The sequence below is a fragment of the Molothrus ater genome, chromosome 21, assembly GCF_012460135.2.
Source record: "Molothrus ater isolate BHLD 08-10-18 breed brown headed cowbird chromosome 21, BPBGC_Mater_1.1, whole genome shotgun sequence".
In the NCBI taxonomy this organism is placed as follows: domain Eukaryota; kingdom Metazoa; phylum Chordata; class Aves; order Passeriformes; family Icteridae; genus Molothrus; species Molothrus ater.
Genome location: NC_050498.2, coordinates 8,745,390 through 8,768,896, shown reverse-complemented (window position 1 = coordinate 8,768,896; position 23,507 = coordinate 8,745,390). Strand labels below are relative to the sequence as shown.

General features: G+C 43.1%; 1 protein-coding gene across 3 annotated transcripts; it reads right to left on the bottom strand.

Annotated features, from left to right (window-relative positions):
- Window positions 1-863: 863 nt before the first annotated feature.
- On the bottom strand, window positions 864-18,400 carry DHX40 (DEAH-box helicase 40). 3 transcript variants are annotated; one of them, XM_036395309.1, is made up of 17 exons: window positions 18,216-18,400; window positions 16,773-16,918; window positions 15,876-15,995; window positions 14,563-14,793; window positions 14,318-14,384; window positions 13,322-13,453; window positions 12,529-12,628; window positions 12,158-12,244; window positions 11,388-11,570; window positions 8,929-9,009; window positions 7,530-7,687; window positions 6,831-6,945; window positions 6,443-6,551; window positions 6,045-6,139; window positions 5,459-5,528; window positions 4,923-5,151; window positions 864-2,549 (listed from the first exon to the last, which is right to left on the bottom strand). In XM_036395309.1, exons 1-17 carry the CDS (start codon window positions 18,352-18,354, stop codon window positions 2,410-2,412), a joined length of 2,202 nt encoding a protein of 733 aa, XP_036251202.1. In that variant the 5' UTR covers window positions 18,355-18,400; the 3' UTR covers window positions 864-2,409. The 3 variants fall into 3 exon arrangements, with proteins under 3 accessions (XP_036251202.1, XP_036251203.1, XP_036251206.1); XM_036395310.1 differs by having other exon boundaries at window positions 864-2,546; XM_036395313.1 differs by having other exon boundaries at window positions 18,233-18,374.
- Window positions 18,401-23,507: the final 5,107 nt, after the last annotated feature.

Genomic DNA, 23,507 nt, shown 5'->3' with positions numbered 1-23,507 from the left:
GCGCCAATGGGAGCGGCGGCTGTGATGCGCCGCCGGAAGGGACTATTTGAGGACGCATCACTCCCTCCCTCCCTTTCCCCGGCCTTTTTTTTTTTTGCCACATCATGCGACCGAGGGGCCGCGGCGTCATTTCCGGCCCGCGCGCGCGCGGGGTCACGTGGGGCGGGGCGGCGCGGCCGGGCAAGGTGACACCGGGGGGACACCGGGGGGGACACGGGGATACACAGCTGGGACACCGGGGGGACACCGCTGGGACACCGGGGGGAGCCCCTGGACCACCCCCCGCCCCGGGGTGTCGCTGTCACCGGCATGGGAGGGATGTCCCCTCCTCGGGGACACTGAGGGGACAGGGATGTCCCCGTGGCCAGGATGTGATGGATCCCACCTCCTCCTCCCACGGTGTCCCCCTGTCATCGGGATGTGATGGAGCCACACCCCCGGAGGTGACACCGAGGGGACAAGGGTGTCCCTGTCACTGGGATCTGATGGATTCCCCATCCCCGGGGTGTCCCTGTTACCATGGATGGATCGTCCATCCCCTGGTGTCCCTGTCCCCAGCATCTGATGGATTCCTTATCCTTAGAGCATCCCTGTCCCCATGATCTCATGGTGGCCCTGGTGTCCCTGTCCCCAGGATCTGATGGATTCCCCATTCTGGGGTGTCTCTGTCCCCGGGATCTGATAGATTCCCCCAGCCCTGGGGTGTCCCCAGTGGCTCTCCCATCCCCTGGTGTCCCTGTCCCCATGATCTCATGGATTCCTCTGCCCCTGCTGTCCCTGTCCCCTCTGTCCCTGTCCCTCACCCCCCAGGGCTGCTCTCCCACACTCTTCCCATGCCCCTGTTAATGAGTCCAGCACAGTAATGAAGCTCCACACTTCCCTCTGTGTTTTATTAACTCACACTTGACCTCCAGCACGTAAAACAGGTAAAAACTTAACTTTTTCCTGGGATCAGCACCCAGAGCTGTGTGTGCTGTCACACTTGGCATGGCTGAAATCTTATTTTATTTAACAGCTTATTCTGAAATTTTATTTAACAGCTCACTGTTACTTCCCCCAGATAATTTTTGTCTTAAATTTCCCATCTCCAAACCTCTGAGAAGCCCTGGAACACAGTGGGGGAAAAAATATCCCTCATTTCTTGCTATGAAAAAAAAATGAAAAGTAAAAAAAAAAAAAAGATAAAAAAATCAGCATTAGGATCTGCCAAGTGATTTATAGCCCCAAGGAACAGTGGGCATTCTGTGTACTCATTTCAGGCCCACTGGGTGGTGCAGATGGCATTTGACTCATGAGGGGCTGTGACACTGCAAATATAAATCAAATTAAACAGCAAAACTCAGAGCAGAGGATGAGTCAAGCCCAAGTGCTGCAGCTCCAAAGCAGAGCCTGAAAGAACAAAACCCCTTCCCATCCATCACAGCATGAGAAACAATTACCAGACCCGGCACTTTCTTTATAAGCAATAATATTGTAATATTCCAAAAAAATTCCTATGGTTTTGGAGGCTTTGGGATGCTGGGCAGTGCTGGAATGCTGGAGGTGAGGCAGAGGTGGAATGGTGAATGTTTCATTCAGGCTACAGTAATAAAACACAATCCAGCACTTGAACCAGTGCCCAGGGTGGCACAGAGCACACAGCTGAGGCAGGAAAAATCACAGCAAGTTCTTCCAATTCTTTGGAAATTCTTACACAAACTGCTCACTTGAGCCCTGGAGCGTTTCAGGATTATTATGGTGATAAACCAGGATTTTTTATTGAGAAGGAAACAAACTTCATGATGACAAAGCACCACAGCTCCTTGCTCTTTCAGGTGCTCAAGGAAAAACGTTTTTAATTCCCTGTGTGCACCTGGTACAGCACAGCAAGGAATGCAGGTGGGAAATGTCCCTTTGGATCTAATCCTGCAATTGCCCCTTTGGATCTAATCCTGCAATTGTCCCTTTGGATCTAATCCTGCAATTGCCCCTTTGGATCTAATCCTGCTGCTCCCACCACTACAAGAGCCCTTCCTGCACGTTTTCCTGAGCATGAATTCTGTGTGACCACCATCAGACAGAATAAAATGGGTAAAAAATTACAGTTCCACTCCTTACAAAAATAAACCCCAACCGACCTTGAAGAAAAAATTCATTTATAACAGCACTGAGAGCTCTTTAAGTCAAACAGATGCCAGAGAATTGGCACCACACTTGATATCAGGGCTTCAGCCACAGCTGAGGCCATGAAATTGTTGCCACTGACCTGCAGCAACGCAAAGCTTGGGAAGTTTTCCCTGCTGGATGCAGCACAGGGAATTGTGTTTGTCCTCTTTGGCACAAGTTTCCCTGCACTCCTGTCAGTCCTTGGGCATTTTGCAAAGAGCCCAGAGCTGCAGAAGCTCCTCCTCAAGCAGAGTTACCCCAGAGTTACCCCATTTCCTTCTCGGGGCCGCTCAGAGCCTGAGCTCTTTGCTGCTTCCTCTGCAGGTAGCGAGCTCGGGCGTCCTGGATGGATTGTTCATCATTCCTCCTCTCCATCTTCCCTGCAGAGCTCTCTGGGACTCCTTCTGGGGAGAGAGGAGAGGAAGAAAGAAAAATCAACTCTCTGTGTCAAACCCAACTCCCCTGTTGTATTTGTGATCCCCCCAGGTGAAGGGAGGAATGATGAATCTGGCTCTGTGTTCTCAGAAGGCTGATTTATTGTTTTATGATGCTGTATTATATTAAAGAATGCTAAACTAAACTGTACTAAAGAACACAGAAAGGATGCTTACAGAAAGCTAAAAAGATAAGAATGAAAACTCTCTCCAGAGTCCCAACACAGTTTGGCACTGATTGGCCAATGAGTGAAAACAACTCACAGCAGAAAGCAATGAAACAATCTCCAAACACATTCCAAAGGAGCAAAACACAGGAGAAGCAAATCAGAAAATTATTGTTTTCTTTTTTTTTTCTCAGAGGCTTGTCAGGTTCCCAGGAGAAAAATCCTGGGTGAAGGGATTTTTCAAAAAATACAAATGCTTTTCAAAGTGTTACAAGTCCTCCTATTTGTTAAATACCAAAAAAAAACCACCAACAAAATCTCTTTTTTTTTCCTCCCATGCAGCCATTTGAATGACTTCCAGAGAGGACAGACTGCACCACAGCAGGGAGGGAAAAAATTTCAAAATAAAATCACACCTTAGCTCCCATGTCAATGTTTGCAGCTGGGCTCATCTCATCCCCAAATCTTGCTTTTTATTGTAGCAGAGAATATGCAGCCTGTGTTCTGCACACCCATTTCTCCTCTAAACTGCACATCCCAAACTCAGGTTTGGGCAGGACAGGACAGGAAAAAACATTGGGATAAACTATCTTTAAAAAATTTCCGGAGGCAGGAGGGAGGGAGAGGAAAACATGCAGATAAGGGAGTGAAAAAAGTCAATATTGCAGCTCAGCCACCATCAGAAATGCACATTCCCCCACAGCACTGAGACCTTGGGACTGCTTCTCACTGAAGGCAAGAGAAGCAGAAAATATTTTCAGTCTAAAACCAATAAAAAAGAAAATCAAAGGCTCTGAGAGCCTAAAATGTGTGTGAGTGAAGCAGCTACTGCAGCCTGGTCCTGGGGGCTGGCAAGAGAAGAAAAAGGAGCTTTAATCAGCACCCCTTGTTCAAATATTTCTAATTATTATGTCTTGTCAGCTATTTTCATGAAGGTGCCAGAAATACAACATCTGTAAGGTCAAAATTAAACTCCAGTTAATTGGGAATTGCCTGATGAAGTCATAATGTGAAGGGGGACACAGAGAACATTTCCTTCAGATAAACTGATGAGGCTCTTCTGCATTATTTATAACCAAATGGAATCGATGTTTAAAATGGTGAATTTATACAATAATGCAGGGCAGCAAGAGATGCTGGCCTGAGCACAAGTCTGCATTTTTGCCTTTGTTAAGGAAATGGAAGAGAATCTGTACTTAGTGTACAATAAATGGATGTTTTGGAAGGGTCAGCTCAGGAGTAAAGAGGCCCTTTGAATACTTGGCTGCTTTAGGAACCTGCTGACAGGAGAATCCCAGGAATGCCAAGCAGCCAGATCAGTTAGCAGGCACCAGTTCTAATTAACACTGACTATTTACACACTGGCATTAAATTCATTGAGACACCAAAATGTGAGGCTTTTTCTTCTGTATATTGCTGGGTGAGGATTTTGATGGTTTTTTTTCCTTCCCTCTGCACCACAGCTCTCAGGACTTCTCCCAGGGCATCATTATTTGGGCACCAATGGCTAAATACCCTTCACAAACTTAAACAACCTCAAAATGCTTTTATTCAACTCTGCTCAAGCTCTGCTCTAAGAAACCAAAAGGGGGGAGCATGGCAAGAAGCACCACAAGCAAACACCACAACTCAACTGCTGGGACAGAAAATAAGGATTGCAGAGCTGTGAGGAGAATAAAATAACCACAACTACACCAAACAAATTAACACTTTCTAGCCCAGAACATGCCATAATAACCACACAGGGCTCCAAAACAACAAGGAAAACTTTAGTGATATTTTTGCCTGATGTGCGGGAGAAATGATGAGGAGGATCCATCTTATCAGAAGGCTAATTAATTACTTGATTATAGCATATTATTCTATACTATATTACATTACATCCTAAGTGAATCTGCCAAGCACTCCACTGCAGAGAATCTTGTGACTGTCCCAACACACACACCTGGATTCAACAGTCAGTGAATCAAAACACTCACACCAAAATCCAATCACCAATTCCACTCATGAACAACACAGGAGCAGTAAATAAAATAAGAATTGTTTCTTCTTTCTCTGATATTCAGACAACATGAAACCCAGGATATACTTGGGAAGAACTGTGCCTTGCTTTTCTCTGCGACAGAAAAAACCACACACACACACACCCACAGAGAGGGATGAGCACCGTGCTCACCAAACTGCCTTTTGAGCTCCTCCCTCTGCTTCCACCTGGCCATCTCCTCCTCAGTCACCTCTTCCCTGGCCACACTGCTGAGCTCATAGGCATCCACCTGGTGCAGCCTGGGCAGCAGCTCCCTGAGCCACTCGTAGCGCACGGGGCACACGGTGCGCACGTAGATCTTGGAGGTGACGGCCACGTCGTGGAAGATGATCCACTCCAGCAGGGTCTCCTGGTTGTAGAGCTGAAAAATTCAAAAGTTGGCTCGCAGCTGGTTTGGTTTTCACAGCCCCACCTGCAGCAGAATGGCAGTGGTTGGGATGTGAGGGGGTGTTAGCAGGTTTTAGGTGTTCGGGTTTTAGAATTGATCAAAGAGCCAGAGGGGAAGTCCAGCCTGTGTCACTCCCACCTCATAACCCAAAATTTGACCAAGCCTGAGGAATGAACACTGCAGCAGAGCCCAAAGCAAGCACCAGGGAGAGTTTAAGGATCTGCCCCTCATTCCTTTTGGAGATGCTTTTCTGCTTTATCAGCAGGCTTTGGGAACTCACTGCGGATGAAGGGTGGATGTAGACTATGCTGCCATGTCCATCCATGGTGCAGAATGTCCTGGCTGCAGATCTGAAAAAAAGAAATTAAAAAAAAAATAACAACAACAAAACAAAACACACATTGCTGTGATTATACAGCAACACTGAACTAAACAAATCAGTAGCACACAGAAAAAAGTTCTCAAATATCTACCTAGAGGAAGGTGCTTCCAGAGCTAAACTGTAAAAAAGCATTTAAAAAGTGAAATACAACCTATCTCATTTGCCACAGCAGCACTGCAGGTGTAACACCACAATAACAACAGGGTTTGGCAGTGAAGCCTTTGAAAGCTGTGATAGCTGGAGATTTCCAAGCCCTTCAGGTGAGTATCTGGAACCACTCTCAGCTGGTGAGCTCATTTCACAGACAGAAAAATGACATTCCTGGGAAGCTCTCCTTGGAATGGTGAAGACAGCCAAAAGCAGAGGTTCCAGCCCCTCCTTCACCTGCAGTTACTACTCTGCTGCTTTTACCAACATAAAACCACACTTTAAAGTAATTTGCATAATTTCTTTTCCATTCAACTCTCCAAACTTCATTCCTTACCTCCTAGCAACATTAACGAAGTATCCTGCACACAGGCATCTTCTCAGTATTTCAGTTCTGGAGCCTTCAAATGTCTCTTTAGGGAAGTCTGGCAGCTGGGAGAAGAAAAAGCAACATGAATCAGGATGGATCTTCAAGAAAAAGCAGTTAAACCTCTTCCATCCCATGGATTTTAAACTCTGGACATAAACCATGGGGAAAGGAGAAAAACTCTCCTTCTTGCCCATTACCACCACTGTACCTCAGTCACACAAGCAAGATAAAAAATATTTAAGTGGTTTATTTTCTACTGGAGGAAGGCAGCAGCCACCTGGCAAAGGCTCAGCACCCACTACATCTCTTAAATATAAGTTTATACAGCTCAAACATGCCCAGAAATGTTCTGGGGTTTTTTTTACCTGTTTCAGTTTCGTGGTTATTTCCCGCAGCTGCCTTTCCACACTAAAAGCAGATTTCACAGCTCTCCAATGGATCCAGTATTTCTGGCACCAGGCTGAAGGAGACTTGCTGAGAACAGGAATATTTGAATTATAAAGAAGCCCTTTGTCAGCTGCTTGCAAAGAAATTTGCCTCTATTTTATTGTTATGGTCACACAAAGGCAAAAACCTACACAGGGCAGATACTTTGTTGAGTTAAATAAAAAGTGTCTGGATGGAAATTACAGATCACAACAAGGAATAAATCTGAAATGAGGAATGAGCACACAGATGTGTAACTGCAGCACACCTGAAACCTGGGAGTTATGAGCAATGCCAAAGCTCATAGTGTAAGGGAGAGTTTCATACCTTGCTTTGCACTGCTCAAAAATATTTAAGAGGGTTGCAAAGTCATTGCATCCTCCCACTTGAGAGGCAAGTTCCTGGTGTTGAAGCTCAGCCTCCTTTTGCTTCTGAGGATCACCTGAGGAATAAGTGATATCTCACTTAAAGTCATTTTTGTTCATCACTACCTAATTTTCTGTTTGGTTTTGGCAGCTTTGGCTCCCTACTCCTGTTATTTTTAGATTTGTCTCTCCTTCTACAGCTGCATTTACAGTTGTTCCTCCTGCCTATTGCTGAACAAGAGCACATGGATGCTATTAAATCTATGATTAATCTCATCAGTCAGCACCAGGCATGAAGAATTCCAGTCTCTAAGCAAGTATTTCTCACTCATGACCCATCCAGAGGCTGACAGGGAAAGATAAAGGAATAAACAAACAGCTCCCAGGGATCAAGAGAGGAAAAACAAGACTGTTGAAGCCACCCCACCACAGCACCCTCTAATCTACTGAACTCAGCTTTTTCCTGCTGCCACAGTGGTGAGATCTTAAAATAAAGATAAAACCAGTGGATCTGTGAGTTTAGTGGGAAATCAAATTCATCAAATGCAACATTTCCAGAGTGTTCTCTCAGGTTTTCAACACTCAGAGTTTGATCTCTCCCCCAGCACAACCCATTCCCCTCGGGAGAGGGAGGCAGCAGCAAAGGAAGAGGAGCTCGCACCTGGTCGGATGAAGACGTTTTCCACAGACAGCATGGCTGCAATGGGAAGCAGGAGATCCTCACAGCCCAGGGAAGCAGCTTTGATCACAGCACAGGACAGGCTGGGAGGGAGGGGAAACTGCACCAGGAATTCTCCCAGTCTGGTCACATGGCCTCTCCTGATAGGAGAGAAAAAATAAAAAAAAATTTTAAAAAAATTAAATAAATAAAATAAAATAATAATAATAATAATAATAATAATAATAATAATAATAATAATAATAATAATAACAATAATAATAATAATAATAATAAATTTTATATATTCACAGGAAATATATATTTATATTATATAATTTTATATATTTACATGGAAAATTATATTTATTTACATATTATATATACTTTAATATATTTTCTATATCTTATTCTACATTTTATTCTATATCTTATTCTATATCTTATTCTACATCTTATTCTACATCTTATTCTATTTACAGGAAATATATATTTATATTATGTATATATTTATATATTTACAGGGGAAAATTATATATATTTCTATATATTTATATATAATATAAAATATATATTTTATATTAAATTAATATATTATATTTAATTATATATATTTATATTATGTATATATTTATATATTTACAGGGAAAATGATATATATTTCTATATATTTATATATATAATATAAATATATATATTTTATATTAAATTAATATATTATATTTAATTATATATTTTTATATATTATATATTTTAATAGATTTTCTATACTTTTAATATATTTTATTATACATTCTGTTATATCTTCTTATATATCTTATTATATATATCTTACTATATTTCTCTGATATCTATTTTTATATATACAGCTTCAATGCAATGATGTTTACATGTGAACTGGGTAAGAAGCACTTCCCTCTGGACTGTGAGTGCCCACACAGGTGCTGGGGACATGGAGAAGTGTCACCAGCAATAAAATCACCCACATTTCTCCAGCTTGCTCGTGTCTGCTCCATGGCAGGCCCAGCCAGCTTTGGGGGTTTGTTTTTTTTCATTATTTCCAAGAAGAATTCCTGGAAGTTCAGGATAAGATCTCAGTTCCTGCCTTTTGCTCTCGGATGGCGCTCCCAGGCAGAGCCTGAGCTCCTGAGCCACAGCAGTGTGGGATGCAGAGCTGAGCTCATTTAGGAGCTCCAGGACAACTGGAACCTGATTTTCATCTCCCAACCCCAAACTCTGCTCCATGCCTGGCTTTGCAGACAGTACATTAAACCCCAGGAAACTTCCTGGAGGTTAAATGAGGAAACACATTCTGCTGCTGAGGAGTATCCTTCAGTCCACACAAAACACCAATTTAAGCCTTAGATTTGAAATTCTTGTAGTGAAACCTTTTGGTTTTTACCTGTCAATAGCACTGCACTGGTAAAGTTCCTTCAGAGCTTCCAGAATGTGCCTTTCCTCAGGGGGGTCCAAATAGGGAAACCTAGGGTTGAAAATGAAGTAGATTTGTTACTTTCATATTTATAAAAATAAATTTTAAATATTTAAAAGATGGTTTAAATTTTATCTTAATAAATTTTATTTATTCTTTTTCAAAATTTTAAATTTATTTCATTTATATTAAATGTTTAAATATTTATAAAAATCATTTTTGAACCTCCCCAATGAATGTCTTCCAACCAAAGTTAGATAATAATAATAATAATAATAATAATAATAATAATAATAATAATAATAATAATAATAATAATAATAATAATAATAATAATAATAATAATAATAATGTGTGTGTTCCTGTACAACCTCCAGCTGAGGAGTTTCTGATGACAAATCCCAGCAAGGCACACACTAAACTGCATTTTCTACTCTTGTATGGTCTTAGAACTAAAAAATTCCAGAGAGATGAAACTTTTTGAGTAAAAAACCCAGTATTTTAAGGATTTAAATGTGTAAAAAACAGTGTTTTAAACATTTAAAGGTGCAAACCCCAGTATTTTAAGGATTTTAAGCATTTAAAGATAGAAAAACCAGTATTTTAAGAACTGTAAGTATTTAAAGGTATAAAAAACTAGTATTTTAAGCATTTAAAGATATAAAAACCAATATTTTAAGGATGTTAAGCATTTAAAGATATAAAAGCCAATATTTTAAGGACTGTAAGTATTTAAAGGTGCAAAAACCAGTATCTTAAGGATGTTAAGTATTTCAAGGTATAAACCCCAATATTTTAAGCATTTGAAGAATTTCAAGGTATAAACCCCAATATTTTAAGAATTTCAAGGTATAAACCCCAATATTTTAAGCATTTGAAGAATTTAAAGGCATAAACCCCAATATTTTAAGCATTTTAAGAATTTAAAGGTATAAACCCCAATATTTTAAGAATTTAAAGGTATAAACCCCAATATTTTAAGAATTTAAAGGCATAAACCCCAATATTTTAAGCATTTGAAGAATTTCAAGTTATAAACCCCAATATTTTAAGAATTTCAAGGTATAAACCCCAATATTTTAAGCATTTTAAGAATTTAAGGGCATAAACCCCAATATTTTAAGAATTTAAAGGTATAAACCCCAATATTTTAAGCATTTGAAGAATTTAAAGGCATAAACCCCAATATTTTAAGCATTTTAAGAATTTAAAGGTATAAACCCCAATATTTTAAGAATTTCAAGGTATAAACCCCAATATTTTAAGAATTTAAAGGCATAAACCCCAATATTTTAAGCATGTGAAGAATTTCAAGTTATAAACCCCAATATTTTAAGAATTTCAAGGTATAAACCCCAATATTTTAAGCATTTGAAAAATTTAAAGGCATAAACCCCAATATTTTAAGCATTTTAAGAATTTAAAGGTATAAACCCCAATATTTTAAGAATTTCAAGGTATAAACCAATATTTTAAGCATTTTAAGAATTTAAAGGCATAAACCCCAATATTTTAAGCATGTGAAAAATTTCAAGGTATAAACCCCAATATTTTAAGAATTTCAAGGTATAAACCCCAATATTTTAAGAATTTCAAGGTATAAACCCCAATATTTTAAGCATTTGAAGAATTTCAAGGTATAAACCCCAATATTTTAAGCATTTGAAGAATTTAAAGGTATAAACCCCAATATTTTAAGCATTTGAAGAATTTCAAGGTATAAACCCCAATATTTTAAGCATTTGAAGAATTTCAAGGTATAAACCCCAATATTTTAAGAATTTCAAGGTATAAACCCCAATATTTTAAGCATTTGAAGAATTTAAAGGCATAAACCCCAATATTTTAAGCATTTGAAGAATTTCAAGGTATAAACCCCAATATTTTAAGAATTTAAAGGTATAAACCCCAATATTTTAAGCATTTGAAGAATTTCAAGGTATAAACCCCAATATTTTAAGCATTTGAAGAATTTCAAGGTATAAACCCCAATATTTTAAGAATTTCAAGGTATAAACCCCAATATTTAAGCATTTGAAGAATTTCAAGTTATAAACCCCAATATGTTAAGAATTTCAAGGTATAAACCCCAATATTTTAAGCATTTAAAGGTATAAACCCCAATATGTTAAGAATTTCAAGGTATAAACCCCAACATTTTAAGCATTTCAAGGTATAAACCCCAATATCTGAAGCATGTGAAGAATTTCCAGATGTACATTTTTATGGATTTTACGCGTTTAAAGGAACGCTACGAGCGGACTCGTTGAGTCTGGGAGAGCTGGGAGTTTTGGCAGAGCCTGCTCTGGAGCTGGGGGTGCAGGCTGGAGTGCAGAGCAGAGCAGCAGCAGAGCTGATTGAAGTGCCCCACTTGGCTGGGGCCCTGCCCCTCGTGGAGCGGGACAATCCCCGTGGTGCAGGGAGCTCACCTGATGACATCGTGCACGGAGAGGCATTTCAAGGTGAGGATCACAGATGTCAGGCTGGTCCTCCTGATCTCTGGCACGGTGTGCTGGGGCATGCACTGCTCCCAGAACTCCCTGCTGTACACCCCAAAACTCTTCCCCGCCGACGTCCGCCCGGCGCGCCCCGCTCGCTGCTTGGCTTCGCTCCTGGCCCCCCCAAAAAAAACCAGCATTGAAACCTCTCATCCCTTCTGGAGCAGCCAAAGAAACAAAAAGTGTCTCTCTTTACAGATGGAACGGGTATTCCTGCACAGCAGCTGAAAAATCCAGCTGGGCAAGAAATAAAGGAGAATTTCTGTGGGTTTTTTGGTGATATTCAGCCAGCACTGCTCAGACCTCAGACAGTGCAGATCCTTCCTTGATATCTGTGACTTTTAGGACGTTGTGTATCCTGAACCACTTTTTACTTGGTTCTAAATTGGTTAATTAAAACCAATTAGAGTGGTTTCAAACCTTAAAATGGTTTTTAAACCCTAAAGTGGTTTCAAATGGTTTTCAAACAATGGTTTTCAAACCTTAAAGTGTTTTTAAACCTTACAATGGTTTTCAAACCTTAAAATGGATTTTACATCTTAAATTGTTTGCAAACTTTAAAGTGGTTTTTAACCTTCAAGTGGTTTCAAATCATGGGGTCTCGAGGTTGCTGCCTATCTTTTGATTGATTTTTTTTGACACAGAGCATTATTGCCAGAGCAGCTCCCAGGAACAGCGAGTGAGGGACGTTTTTCACTTACTTTGAGATGGGAACCACCTCCAGGATGTCCAAACCCACTCGGGGATTATGGTTCAACTGCTTCACAAAGCCACTGTCCACCACATATCTGGAAAAAAAACAATCCAGAGAGGTAAAAAACGGGGCTCAGCAGGGAACTGACACGTGGATTTAATTTAAAAAACCATATTTATTCTACCTAGACCCTGGTTATTTAGTAGATTTTATTTCAAAACAGGTTCAAAAATATTGGTCACCTCTAAGACTATAAGAATATCAATGGTTTTTTTACTACACACCCAAAAAAAGGCAATAGTAGCAGAATAAATGTGTTTTTTCAAACCCAGACCTTTCTGAATTATTCCCTCTGTTATGAGAGACAGAAATCAATACCTGACTCCTTCAATGGTCAGAGATGTTGCAGCAATGTTTGTGGAGACCACACATTTTCTGATGCCTCTGGGGGCTGGCAAAAATATCCTTTTCTGTTGATCTAAAATGACAGAAAATGATGACGTAAAATAACATGACAAAATAAAATAAAGCGATGTAAAATAAAGCAATGCATACTAAAGCAAAATAAAGCAAAATAAAATATAAAATAAAGTAAAATAAAGTAAGTTAAAATCAAGTAAAACAAAGTAAAGTAAAAGCAAAATAAAGCAAAATAAAATATAAAATAAAGTAAAATCAAGTAAAGTAAAATCAAGTAAAACAAAGTAAAGTAAAATAAAGCAAAATAAAGCAAAATAAAATATAAAATAAAGTAAAATCAAGTAAAGTAAAATCAAGTAAAATCAAGTAAAATCAAATAGAGTAAAATCAAGTAAAGTAAAATCAAGTAAAGTAAAATCAAGTAAAGTAAAATAGAGTAAAATAAAATAAATTTAAAAATAAAATAAATAAATAAAATAAAATGTGACTTCATCTGGACTCTCAGTTACTCAATACCCCCTTCCTAACTGAGGATCTTGAAGCCACATCCAGTGGATCTGGATTTTGACTGGAGGCTCAAGCAGAGAAGGCCGAAGTTTGATTCAGTTTATGATGACCACAATGAAACCCCACCCCAAAGGGCTTCATTACCCCCCTCTTCCCAAGCCAAGCAGACAATCTGATGAGGATGATGCCCATAAGAAGCCCTGCAGCTCAGCTTGCTGTGCTGAAGTGAGATTTTGGCTCTGACCTGTGGACATGGAGCCATAGAGGGGCAGGATGAGGAGCCCCTCCACAGCCCGGTCGTGCACCTCGTACCGGTAATCGATGGACTCTGCTCTCTTGAAAAGCAAATCACAAGCTCTTTCTATCTCATTCTGCCCTGAAAGACACACAAGAGCACTCAAGTCACCTAATTAGCTACAACTCTGCATTCCTGGTTTGCAACACTGTTAAAAAAATTGTTTTGTCCATATGCAGAGCTGCCAGCATCATTAAAATAAGGAATTAATGAGAGGGGGTTTGGGAGGCTACATCCAGCCTTTCCACAGGGCCTCCCACCAAGGATATGCCTTTAAAATTAGATATATTTTTATTAGATATTAGTATTAGATATGGGCCTGGCCCATGCACTGATGTAGGATTTTACAGCTAAAATAATTCATCATTAAAATAAGGAATTAGTGAGAGGGGGTTTGGGAGGCTACATCCAGCCTTTCCACAGGGCCTCCCACCAAGGATTTGCCTTAAAATATTACATATCTCTTTATTACATATTAAATATTAGTATTAGATATGGGCCTGGCCCATGCACTGATGTAGGATTTTACAGCTAAAATAATTCATCATTAAAATAAGGAATTAATGAGAGGGGGTTTGGGAGGTGGCATCCAGCCTTTCCACAGGGCCTCCCAGCAAGGATATGCCTTTAAAATTAGATATATTTTTATTAGATATTATATACTAGATATAATATTAATATTAGATATGGGCCTGGCCTATGCATTGATGTAGGATTTTACAGCTAAAATCATTCTTCCTCCCTGAATTAACCACAAACTAAACCATGCAGACAACACAGAGTCAATCTGGTTATTCCTAAAAGGCTCTGGAAAGTACCATTGCACAGGACTTTGTGCATCAACCTGCACCTTTCCCTTCTCACTGCTCTGGGAGAAACCTGGCAGGCTCTGGAAGCTTTTCTGCTTTGCTGGCAGTGCCGTGATTCACCCAGGAAAACTCTCACCTGTGAGGAAAACCAGGATGTCACCTTCTGGTTCATTTAAGTGAACATCCAGGGCGACCTTCACAGCCTGGAACAAACAACAAACAAGCCAAAACCAGTTGAAATCCCATTTAATTCTTGCTGGGACTCACCATCCCAACTGATCCTCCCCTATTTCCTGCAGAGATGCTGAGAACACAACGCAGCAGCTCATTCCCGTGGCCTCCCCCAGGTGAAAACCACCCCAGAACGGAGAGAAAACAAACCTCTGTGACATAGGCAGAGCTGCCCACATCCCTGGGGCTCAGCAGGTTGCAGAATATCTCCTTGACAGGGTAACTTCTGCCCGGAATGTGCAGCACTGAGCAGTGCCCAAAGAACTCCGAGAGCTTCTCCACCTGCAGGGTGGCTGACATCACCACCACCTTCATGTCTGTCCTCCTGCCCGCTGGCTTCTCCTGCAGGAACAGCTTCTTCAGCAAACCAAATAAAATATCCTGGCAGGAGAACGGGAACAGCTGATGTTAATAGCCTGGTTTTCTTAGAAGAGCCTGACAGACTTGGAAGTTGGATGATTTGATCCCGTGGATAGGGTGAAAATCACACATTACAGGCCTAAGCACTCTGAGGAAAACACACTTTTGCCCTGGGCATTTTGGTTTCTAGAGTTTAATGGTTTTTTTACCAGCTCTCCTCACAGCACCAGTGTAACTCAAACCCCTTTGGTTTTCATTTTTACACTCTCTTGGTCAAGTCATTTGTGAGAAGTTACCTCAGATCCATTTTTCATCCCATTTTCCAGCACTGTGTGTGCACCTTTCCTCGGTTTTTTATTGCTACGACCTCAGCAAGTTTATTTCACTCTGTGCTGCTCTGAGATACAAATCTGCTCCTTCCACCACTTCAGCTCAGTTATTTGCAATTCCCTCAGATGCCTGAGGGCAAACTGGGATTCAGGAGCTCATTTTCCGTTTTTCCAGCTGGACTGGGAGATGGTTTGCTGGAGCAGGAGGTTGTCTGACACACAGCACAATCTCCTGGGGTCTCAGTGACCTCAATGTCCCTTTGCTGGCCACAGAAGGGTCAGGGTGACCTCTGAAAGCTTTTGGGACTCAGGTCTAGATGCTCCATGGACCCAACAGCCATAATCTCTTTGCACAGTCACACACCCACCCTAAAAATCACTGGGCCTCAGGGCAGGAGAGGTGTTTTGGCTATTTTTTGGTGTATTTTGTGTTGGTTTATTTTTTAAATTAATATTCTAGAAAGTCTCTTCTGGCTTCAGACTCCTGGAGATTTTAGGAGAGTATTCAACAGCCAGCAAAGTTTTAACTGCATTTAAATGCAACAACTACAAAAACTCCAACACTATTAGAGGCCACATCTTATTTTCATTTTATGCAGCATGGACTGAACAAAGCAGCACTTCTGTGTTCTTAGCACAGCAAAAGGACAAAGCACATCCAAGGAAAGTCAGTCAAAACCCCTGGGGGTTGTGCTGAAGTGAAAGGAAGGGATAAACAGAGCACAGAGAAGGAGAAACAGTGACCCAAAAACACAATTCTGAGGTGACACTCACAGTGCTGAGGCTCCTCTCGTGGGCTTCATCCAGAATGATGATGCTGTACTTGCTGAGGAGGGGGTCAGCCAGGATCTGCCTCAGCAGGCAGCCATCAGTCATGTACCTGATGGCAGTGTCCTGCAAGGTGCAAGCAGTCACACAGTCACCTGCCAGCCTGGCTTTCATCTCAAAGCAAACACTCCCACACACATCACACACTTGTCCTGCACACCACAAGGATTTTCCTTTAAAGATAGCTGAAGGCCTGGCCCATGCATTGATGTAGGATTTTCCAGCTAAAATAATTCTCATTGTGCTCATGCACAGCAGCACAGGGGGTGCTTGGCAACGTTTCACCTGCAAGGTGCCCAAAAACCTCCCTCAAATGAGCCAGGGGACACCAACAGCCCCTTCCCAAAGCTCTGGGGCAGCCCCCAGCCCCCTGGGTCACCCTGGCACACGCCCAGGGCACCACAAGGGCTTGGCCCATGCACTGATATAGGATTTTACAACTAAAATAATTCTCAATTGTGCTCATGCTTGGCAACGCTTCACCTGCAAGGTGCCCAAAAACCTCCCTCAAATGAGCCAGGGGACACCAACAGCCCCTTCCCAAAGCTCTGGGGCAGCCCCCAGCCCCCTGGGTCACCCTGGCACACCCCCAGGGCACCCCAAGGATGTTCATTAAAATATATTTAAGGGCCTGGCCCATGCATTCATATAGGATTTTACAACTAAAATAATTCTCAATTGTGCTCATGCTTGGCAACGTTCCACCCGCAAGGTGCCCAAAAACCTCCCCCAAATGAGCCAGGGGACACCACAGCAAGGACAGCCCCTTCCCAAAGCTCTGGGGCAGCGCCCAGCCCCCTGGGTGACCCTGTCCCGCCCCCAGGGCAGCCCCCAGGTCCCCACCTCACAGGTGCAGTCGTCGAATCGGACCTGGTACCCCACGAGGGCCCCCAGGGCACAGCCCATCTCCTCGGCCACCCTCTGTGCCACCGAGACGGTGGCCACGCGCCGGGGCTGGGTCACACCGATGGCTCCGTGCCTGGCCAGCCCTGGGGGGACACACAAGGGCTCGGGTTAGAAGGGTGGAAAACGCCAATCGCTCGGGTTTTAGCGTTTGAAAGGTTTAATAGTAATAAAATGGTTGTAAAAACAGGAATGCGATTAGAACGGTAGTGATTTGGACGATTTGGGATTAGGACAATATGAGACAATAGAAGCAAAGAGTTACAGACAGTCTGGGCACCTCTTTCTGGGCAAAATAAGCCTGAAGAAGGACTCACGTTAACAGAGTCCCTTAAAAACAACAGCCTGTTGCATATTCATACAGCTCATCCGTGATGCATAAATTCCATTCAAACACAGGATTCTGTCTGGGCAGTGTCAGCTTCTTCCTCTGAATCCTAACAGCACCTTTGAGGCGGGAAGAAGTTCATTTCTCCTGATAATGGGGCAATAAATTCTTTTTCTCTGAAGGATTCAGGTGTCCTGTGGCTGCTATCTCAGTGCAAGTCCTTTCCTTAAAAAAGCATCTTACATAGCACAGTTCCTATTTTAACATTTTGTTATAACCTAAAACTATATTTAGCACACTACTTAAGAGAATTAATACTGCATTACTTTCTAACACAACACATATAATATTCATTTGAATATTTGCGAAAAGCCAATCATAAATTACACATTTTTCACAGAAGGGACATTAAAGATCATCTCGTTCCACCCCGTCTTGGGACACCTTCCACAGTCCCAGGTTGCTGCAAATCTTCTCCAGCCTTGGATGCTCCCAGGGATGGGGCAGATTCCCTGGGCAGCCTGTGCCAGGCCCTCCCATCCTCGTAGGGAGAAATTCCTTCCCAATATCCCACCTGACCCTGCTCTCTGGCAATGGGAAGCCATTCCCTGTGTCCTGTCACTCCAGACTCCTTCAGGTGCTGGGAGGGGGCTCTAAGATTACCAGGAAACCTGCGCCAGTCCCTCCCATCCTCACAGGGAACAATTCTTTCCCAATATCCCACCTGACCCTGCTCTCTATCAATTCCCTGTCACCCCAGACTCCTTCAGGCTCTAAGATCACCCCTGGAGCCTTCTCCAGCCTGAACGCCCTCAGTGATTGTGGCACACGGGCTTGTGCTGCTCCAGGTCACTTTATAACACGTACATAACGTACACATGGCCACAGTTTGGGGTTTTTTTTATTTAAAAGGTTTAACCGAGCCACCTCCTCTCACCACATCCCAGCCCGAAGCTGCGTCACCCGTGAGGGGACCGGGGCACAATCAGATGAGTTTATCGGTGCTCGTGCCCCACATCCGCATCCCGCGGAGCGGCGGGGGGGGGTTCCGTTACCTGCCTCGTAGAGGTACCTGGGCAGCTGCGTGCTTTTACCGCTGCCCGTCTCGCCGGTGACGATGAGGAAGGGCCGCTCCCGCACGGCCTCCACCAACTCTCGGCGGGAGCGGCGGATGGGCAGGGCGGGGCCGTCCATGGCGGCTCCCGGGGCTCACCTGGGGCTCACCTGCCTCACCTGAGGCCCCGCCCACGCGCGCGCCCGGCGGGAACCCCCCAGTGCGCGCCCCCCGCGCCCCGCCGGTACCGCGCGACTCGCGCATGCGCGCCACGCCCCCAAGGTCCCCGCCTCCTCGATAAGCCACGCCCCCACGCAGCTTCCCGCCTCTTCCTTAGGCCACGCCCCCCGCTCTCCCCTCAGGCTCTCGCGGCGCCTCAGAGTCAGGGAATTGCCCCAAAAATGATAAAAATCACCAAATTACAAAATGCGAAGGGTTGGAAGGACCTCGAAATCAATGATCCCGCCAGATCAGGCTGCTCAGATGTATTTCGTGACCAAACTTGAGTCTTGAGTCCACACGTAAATGTCCTGATGGAACGACCCTGATTAGAAAAACACATTCTAAAATCTAAGGGACAAGAAACCATCTCGAATTCTGTTATAAATCAGAGTAATATTCTCTTATCATAGGTCAGCTAAGTGTCATATTGTGTTACATTAGGCTGTTACACAACATTGAACAAAACACAATTGTACACATGTAGAAAATAGTAAAATATTGATAAACAAACCTGCTGCACCAAAACTTCTTCCTTGAGAGAGAAAAAGTTCTTTATGTTGGATCTTTTTATACTTTCAAACCTAATCAACAAGAGACGATATTCAACCTCTGAAACAGAAAGCAGCCAACACATCTAGGAGAAGTGTTAGAAAAAACAAATTCCTTGTTAGAATTTTACGTGTTTAGGACTGGATATGTTCCAATGATTTCAGACTTAGGGGCAGCTTAACAAAGCTGTGGAAAAAAAAAGGATACCCTTGGTAGTGGACACAAAGAAAGCAGAATTTAGGGGACATCTGGCAGAACTGCCAGGATTTGTAAGAAACTGATAAACCCAACTCAGCTCCAAGTGGGTAAAAGGTAATTCTGGTAATTCTGTGACCACCCACCCAAGAAACCCACTGACCCCAAAGAGAAAGACTCAGCACGGCACTAATTAGCGTCAGAAGCAAATCATTAACTGGTAGAAGGTAGAATACTAATTAACAAGTGGACTGTGTGACCGGTGGCAAATTAACACTAATTCCTTTGTGTGCTAAAACGTGAAACAGTAAGAAGTTTTGATGGTTGGGGTGCCTGCTCTGTGAGGTTCACCCAGGCTTGGCAAGGCTGAAATAAATAATCAGTGTCCCTCTGGTACGTGCTGGTATCGCCTCGTTGTGCTCCGGGTAACAAATGTGATTTTTAAGGACATGAATAACCCAAAACTCGCTGTGATGAACAAATGGAGGCGCTGCAGCTCTGTCTGTGAGTTCACAGCAGGCCTGAAGGTGGCAAGCACAGAACACTGAACACACACCAGCCACAGTCCAGCTCCCCTGCTTTCCCCAAAATGCGATTTTTTATGGTGAATTTTGCCCCTGGCTCAGTGCTTTCTCCCCTCACACACTGTTTTTTTTCACCCTCCATTGGGCTCTATCAGTGAAAAGAAGCACACAGTAAATTTGGTGTCACACCAGGAGCAAATTCAGGCCACCCACTGAGTCTGGTTATCCCAAATTCCCTCCATTTTTGCCTCTGGCACAATGGGAGAAATATTTTCCCACTAGGAACATGCACTCCGAGGCTTGCAAAATATTCCATCAGTTCTATCAGTTAGCTTTGTCTAACCTACAAATAATTGCTTAATCTGCCAACAAGCAGGCATTGCAAAATCTCACAGTAAGCTGGTTTGTGACAATCTGACAAAAAATAATGGAATGTGCCAATACACTCTATGTTGGTACACCCCTTGATGGAAAATATCAAATTTATTGAATCACCGTTTACTTATGTCATGTTGCCACTGGTAATTTACAGTTAATGGTGATCATATACACATTTGAAACTGCAAACACGCCCTTATTTCACTTTTTGCTGTGTATTTGCCAAGAAATATTTAATGGTTTCAGTAGACACACATTTATGCAGACACACTTGCAGTCTGTGTGATTTTATTTGAATCACATCTTTCTTTTGGCAGACACAGGGCTAGGTAAGGTTTTTCAATTCTCTCTTTTTTTTTTTCTTTTTTTTTTTTTTGTTCTCCCAGCCTGGGAATAGCAGATTTGGTTTTAATCAACCCCTTTGCAGTCTTGAACTTTGTCCTCCTGGAATACAGTGCCATTCATTTCAGGATTTTCCCCCTGTCTAATAAACATTAATGAAGCACACTTTACAATTCCCCTGTGATCTTATCTCAGTTTCACAGATGGGGAAAACAGAAACAAATTAAGGGGTCTGCACGCACCACAAATCAAAGGCAGAGCTGGGGGAAGAACCCAGGAATCCCAGCACAATTCCCTGCTCCAATAACTGAGCAATGTGCTCCCATCCCTGCAGTAACTGTGTTGCACAGGACAGCATTGTTACCTTCAGGCCATCCAGGAAGACTAAAATTGCTCTTTTTCCTGAGGTTTAGCTCCCCACAGAACTGCAAATTCTGTGAGGTGGCAGAGGGCTTGTGGCTCTGCTGGATTATCCCTCAGGATGTCTTTATTCCCTTCTGAGCAGAGGATCTCTTTTCTTTTCTGATTAGCAGAGATCTAGCAGGATGTGGGGAATATTCCAGCCCCTGCTGGTACGCCGTAGGGTTTATCCATCTTTCCCAGGAGAGAAGCCTGATTTCCTGGGGAATTTTCATCTCCTAGCTCTGGACAATGTGGTCCATTCCATGTACCTGTGAAGAAAACCACATCTATTAATTACATCCAGCAAGGAAAGACAGGTGATTGCCTTGTGCCTGGAATCTCTAAGTAGGGCCACTCTCTAGCAGAACAATCCCTGAGCTGTGATTTCAGCAGAGACAGAGGAAACCAATGTTCCCTGCAAGCTGCACTCCTGTCAGACACCCAGCAGTTTTTCTGACAGCCAGGATTTTTGTGGCACTGGCTGTGAGTCATTATTGAAGAAGTGTTATTCTTAAAACAGAGGAAGAATGCTGGAAAAAGGAGGTGTTAGACAGGAAAAAACCCAAACCCCTTTCACACCTCCATCTGCTGTCTTGCAGTGCCTTGCTACCAAACATTTACAAATTGACAAGTTTTATTGCAAATCTTGCTCCGCTTGTTAAAGATTGTTTCTTTTTGAAGACAGAATCAGACATTTAGCCTTTCTCCCCTACCATGAATATATTTTCCTTGTGTTTAGCTCCATGGAAAACAACAATTCCTACCGTGCAGCCTTCTGCCAGGACAGCCAGGTTATTCCTAACTGCACTCCCAGGTTTCTGCTAAAAACAGGCTGCAGGAAATACAGCACTGGCAAGAATCTGCACTGCTTTAGCTTGGTTTGTTCTGCAGATGGGCAGTGTCCAGCCAGATCCGAGCTGGGAATCGCTCTGGTGGAATTAAATATTTTTGTGCTGGAAAGGGCTTTGCAGTTCTGTGCTGGGAGCCCATCTCAGCTGTGGCACTGAGAAGCTCCTGAGCCAGGTCTGAGCGAGCCATGGCACAGAGGGTGACAGAACTGCCACAGCAACTGCTCATCCTCTTGTTGGCCTCACAGCCCTGCCCAGCTCACCCCAGGCTGATCCCATTCCCCTCCCAGCTGCTCTGGAGCTGTGTCTGCACATGGCCCGGACCCGCAGTGAGTCACAGTCACACTCTCAGCTCTCTGTGCCCCAGTTCTGCAAACCTTTCTGCACAAACATCATTGTATTCAGCAGAAGAGACCTGGTGTACTCACTGCAGGCCTCGACTGATGTTCTTACAGCCCTGCTTTCTCTTTAAAGTTGCTCTAGGAAGTGATTTTGTTGATTTACCCCCCTCACACGTCCGCCTGCTTCACCCTTTTTAAATTTAACTCCAGTGTCAGATCTGCAGCTGTTTCCGAGGCCACATCCATGAATGATTGCTGCTCCTGCCAGGTGCAAGCCTGAATAAAAAGGTCAGGGGCTGGGGAGAGGATTAAGCTTTGGCTCAGCTGTTTGCATTCTCACACAGAGCACGGGCTGTCCGTCCATCTGTCTGTCAGCCCTCACACACCATCCAGACAGGTGAGGAGCTGAATGTTGGAAACAATTCAGTGACGCTCGTACAAAGCCACTACACTGTGTCTGTGGTTTAAAAAAAGCTCCCCCAGCCATCCCCCAAGCAGCCCTTGGATCAGTGAAATTATCTGTGCAGAAACATAAATGCAGAATGGCATGGGAACAGTCTCCCTGGAGACTGGGGCAGGGCAGATTGGAGAATACCTAAATCTCTAAATGGTGTCTGAGATTTTTCATGTTAAATTGGAACATTTTCCTCCCACGCTTACCTAAGGAGATGAAGGGAGGCAGCTTATGGGCACTTAGCACATACAGTGAGAGCAAGCAGGGAAAAAATCCAGGAGGCAGGGAGCAGATCCATCCCCCTGGATCTCCACCTGAAGCATTCCACTGCTTCAAGGCCTTTTGGACGTGCAGCAGTGAAAGCTCTTGGCTATTTTAAGACCTCCTCATGCTTGCACTTCTGTTTCAACCCATGGGAGGCTTCCAGTCTATTTCTGTATATTAGTAATCCTTCCTCTTCTGACTTCCTTATCAAATGTGCAAAACAATCAATAATTCACTTAGGCCCTCCATTCCCATTAGAGTGCACCGTGGCTGTGATTTAAATATATTTCTGTGGCTGTAGAATGAGCAGATATCCTAAACTGCCCTGGAAATGCCCTCTTACACATGACAGCATCTTCTGCCACCCAAAGTAGTTTTATTTCTCCAGCTGTTAAATCTAGGACAAAATACTACTCTTTTGTTCTATATTAAGACCATGGAATAACAGCAGCTGACTTCCCAGCCTCTGTCCTCGTGGAGGGGAACAGCAGGATGAAGAATTAACCCCTGGCATGAGCTTTTCTCTTGCTAAGTCATTAAGAAAAGCCAGATCTCCTTGATGCTCTCCTGGATAACAGAAACTGGAGGCTGATGAGCTGGGGGTTGCCTTCCTCCCCTTCCCATAGCCCTCACCACTTAATGTAGGTCCAGGCTCACCTGGGATTTTTATGTATCCTTAATTAAGGATAAAAAAAGCAGATTTGAACTCTCCTTCCCCTTACCACAGGTGCTGTCACACCTCCCAGGAATGAACTCACCCCTTACACCCTCGTT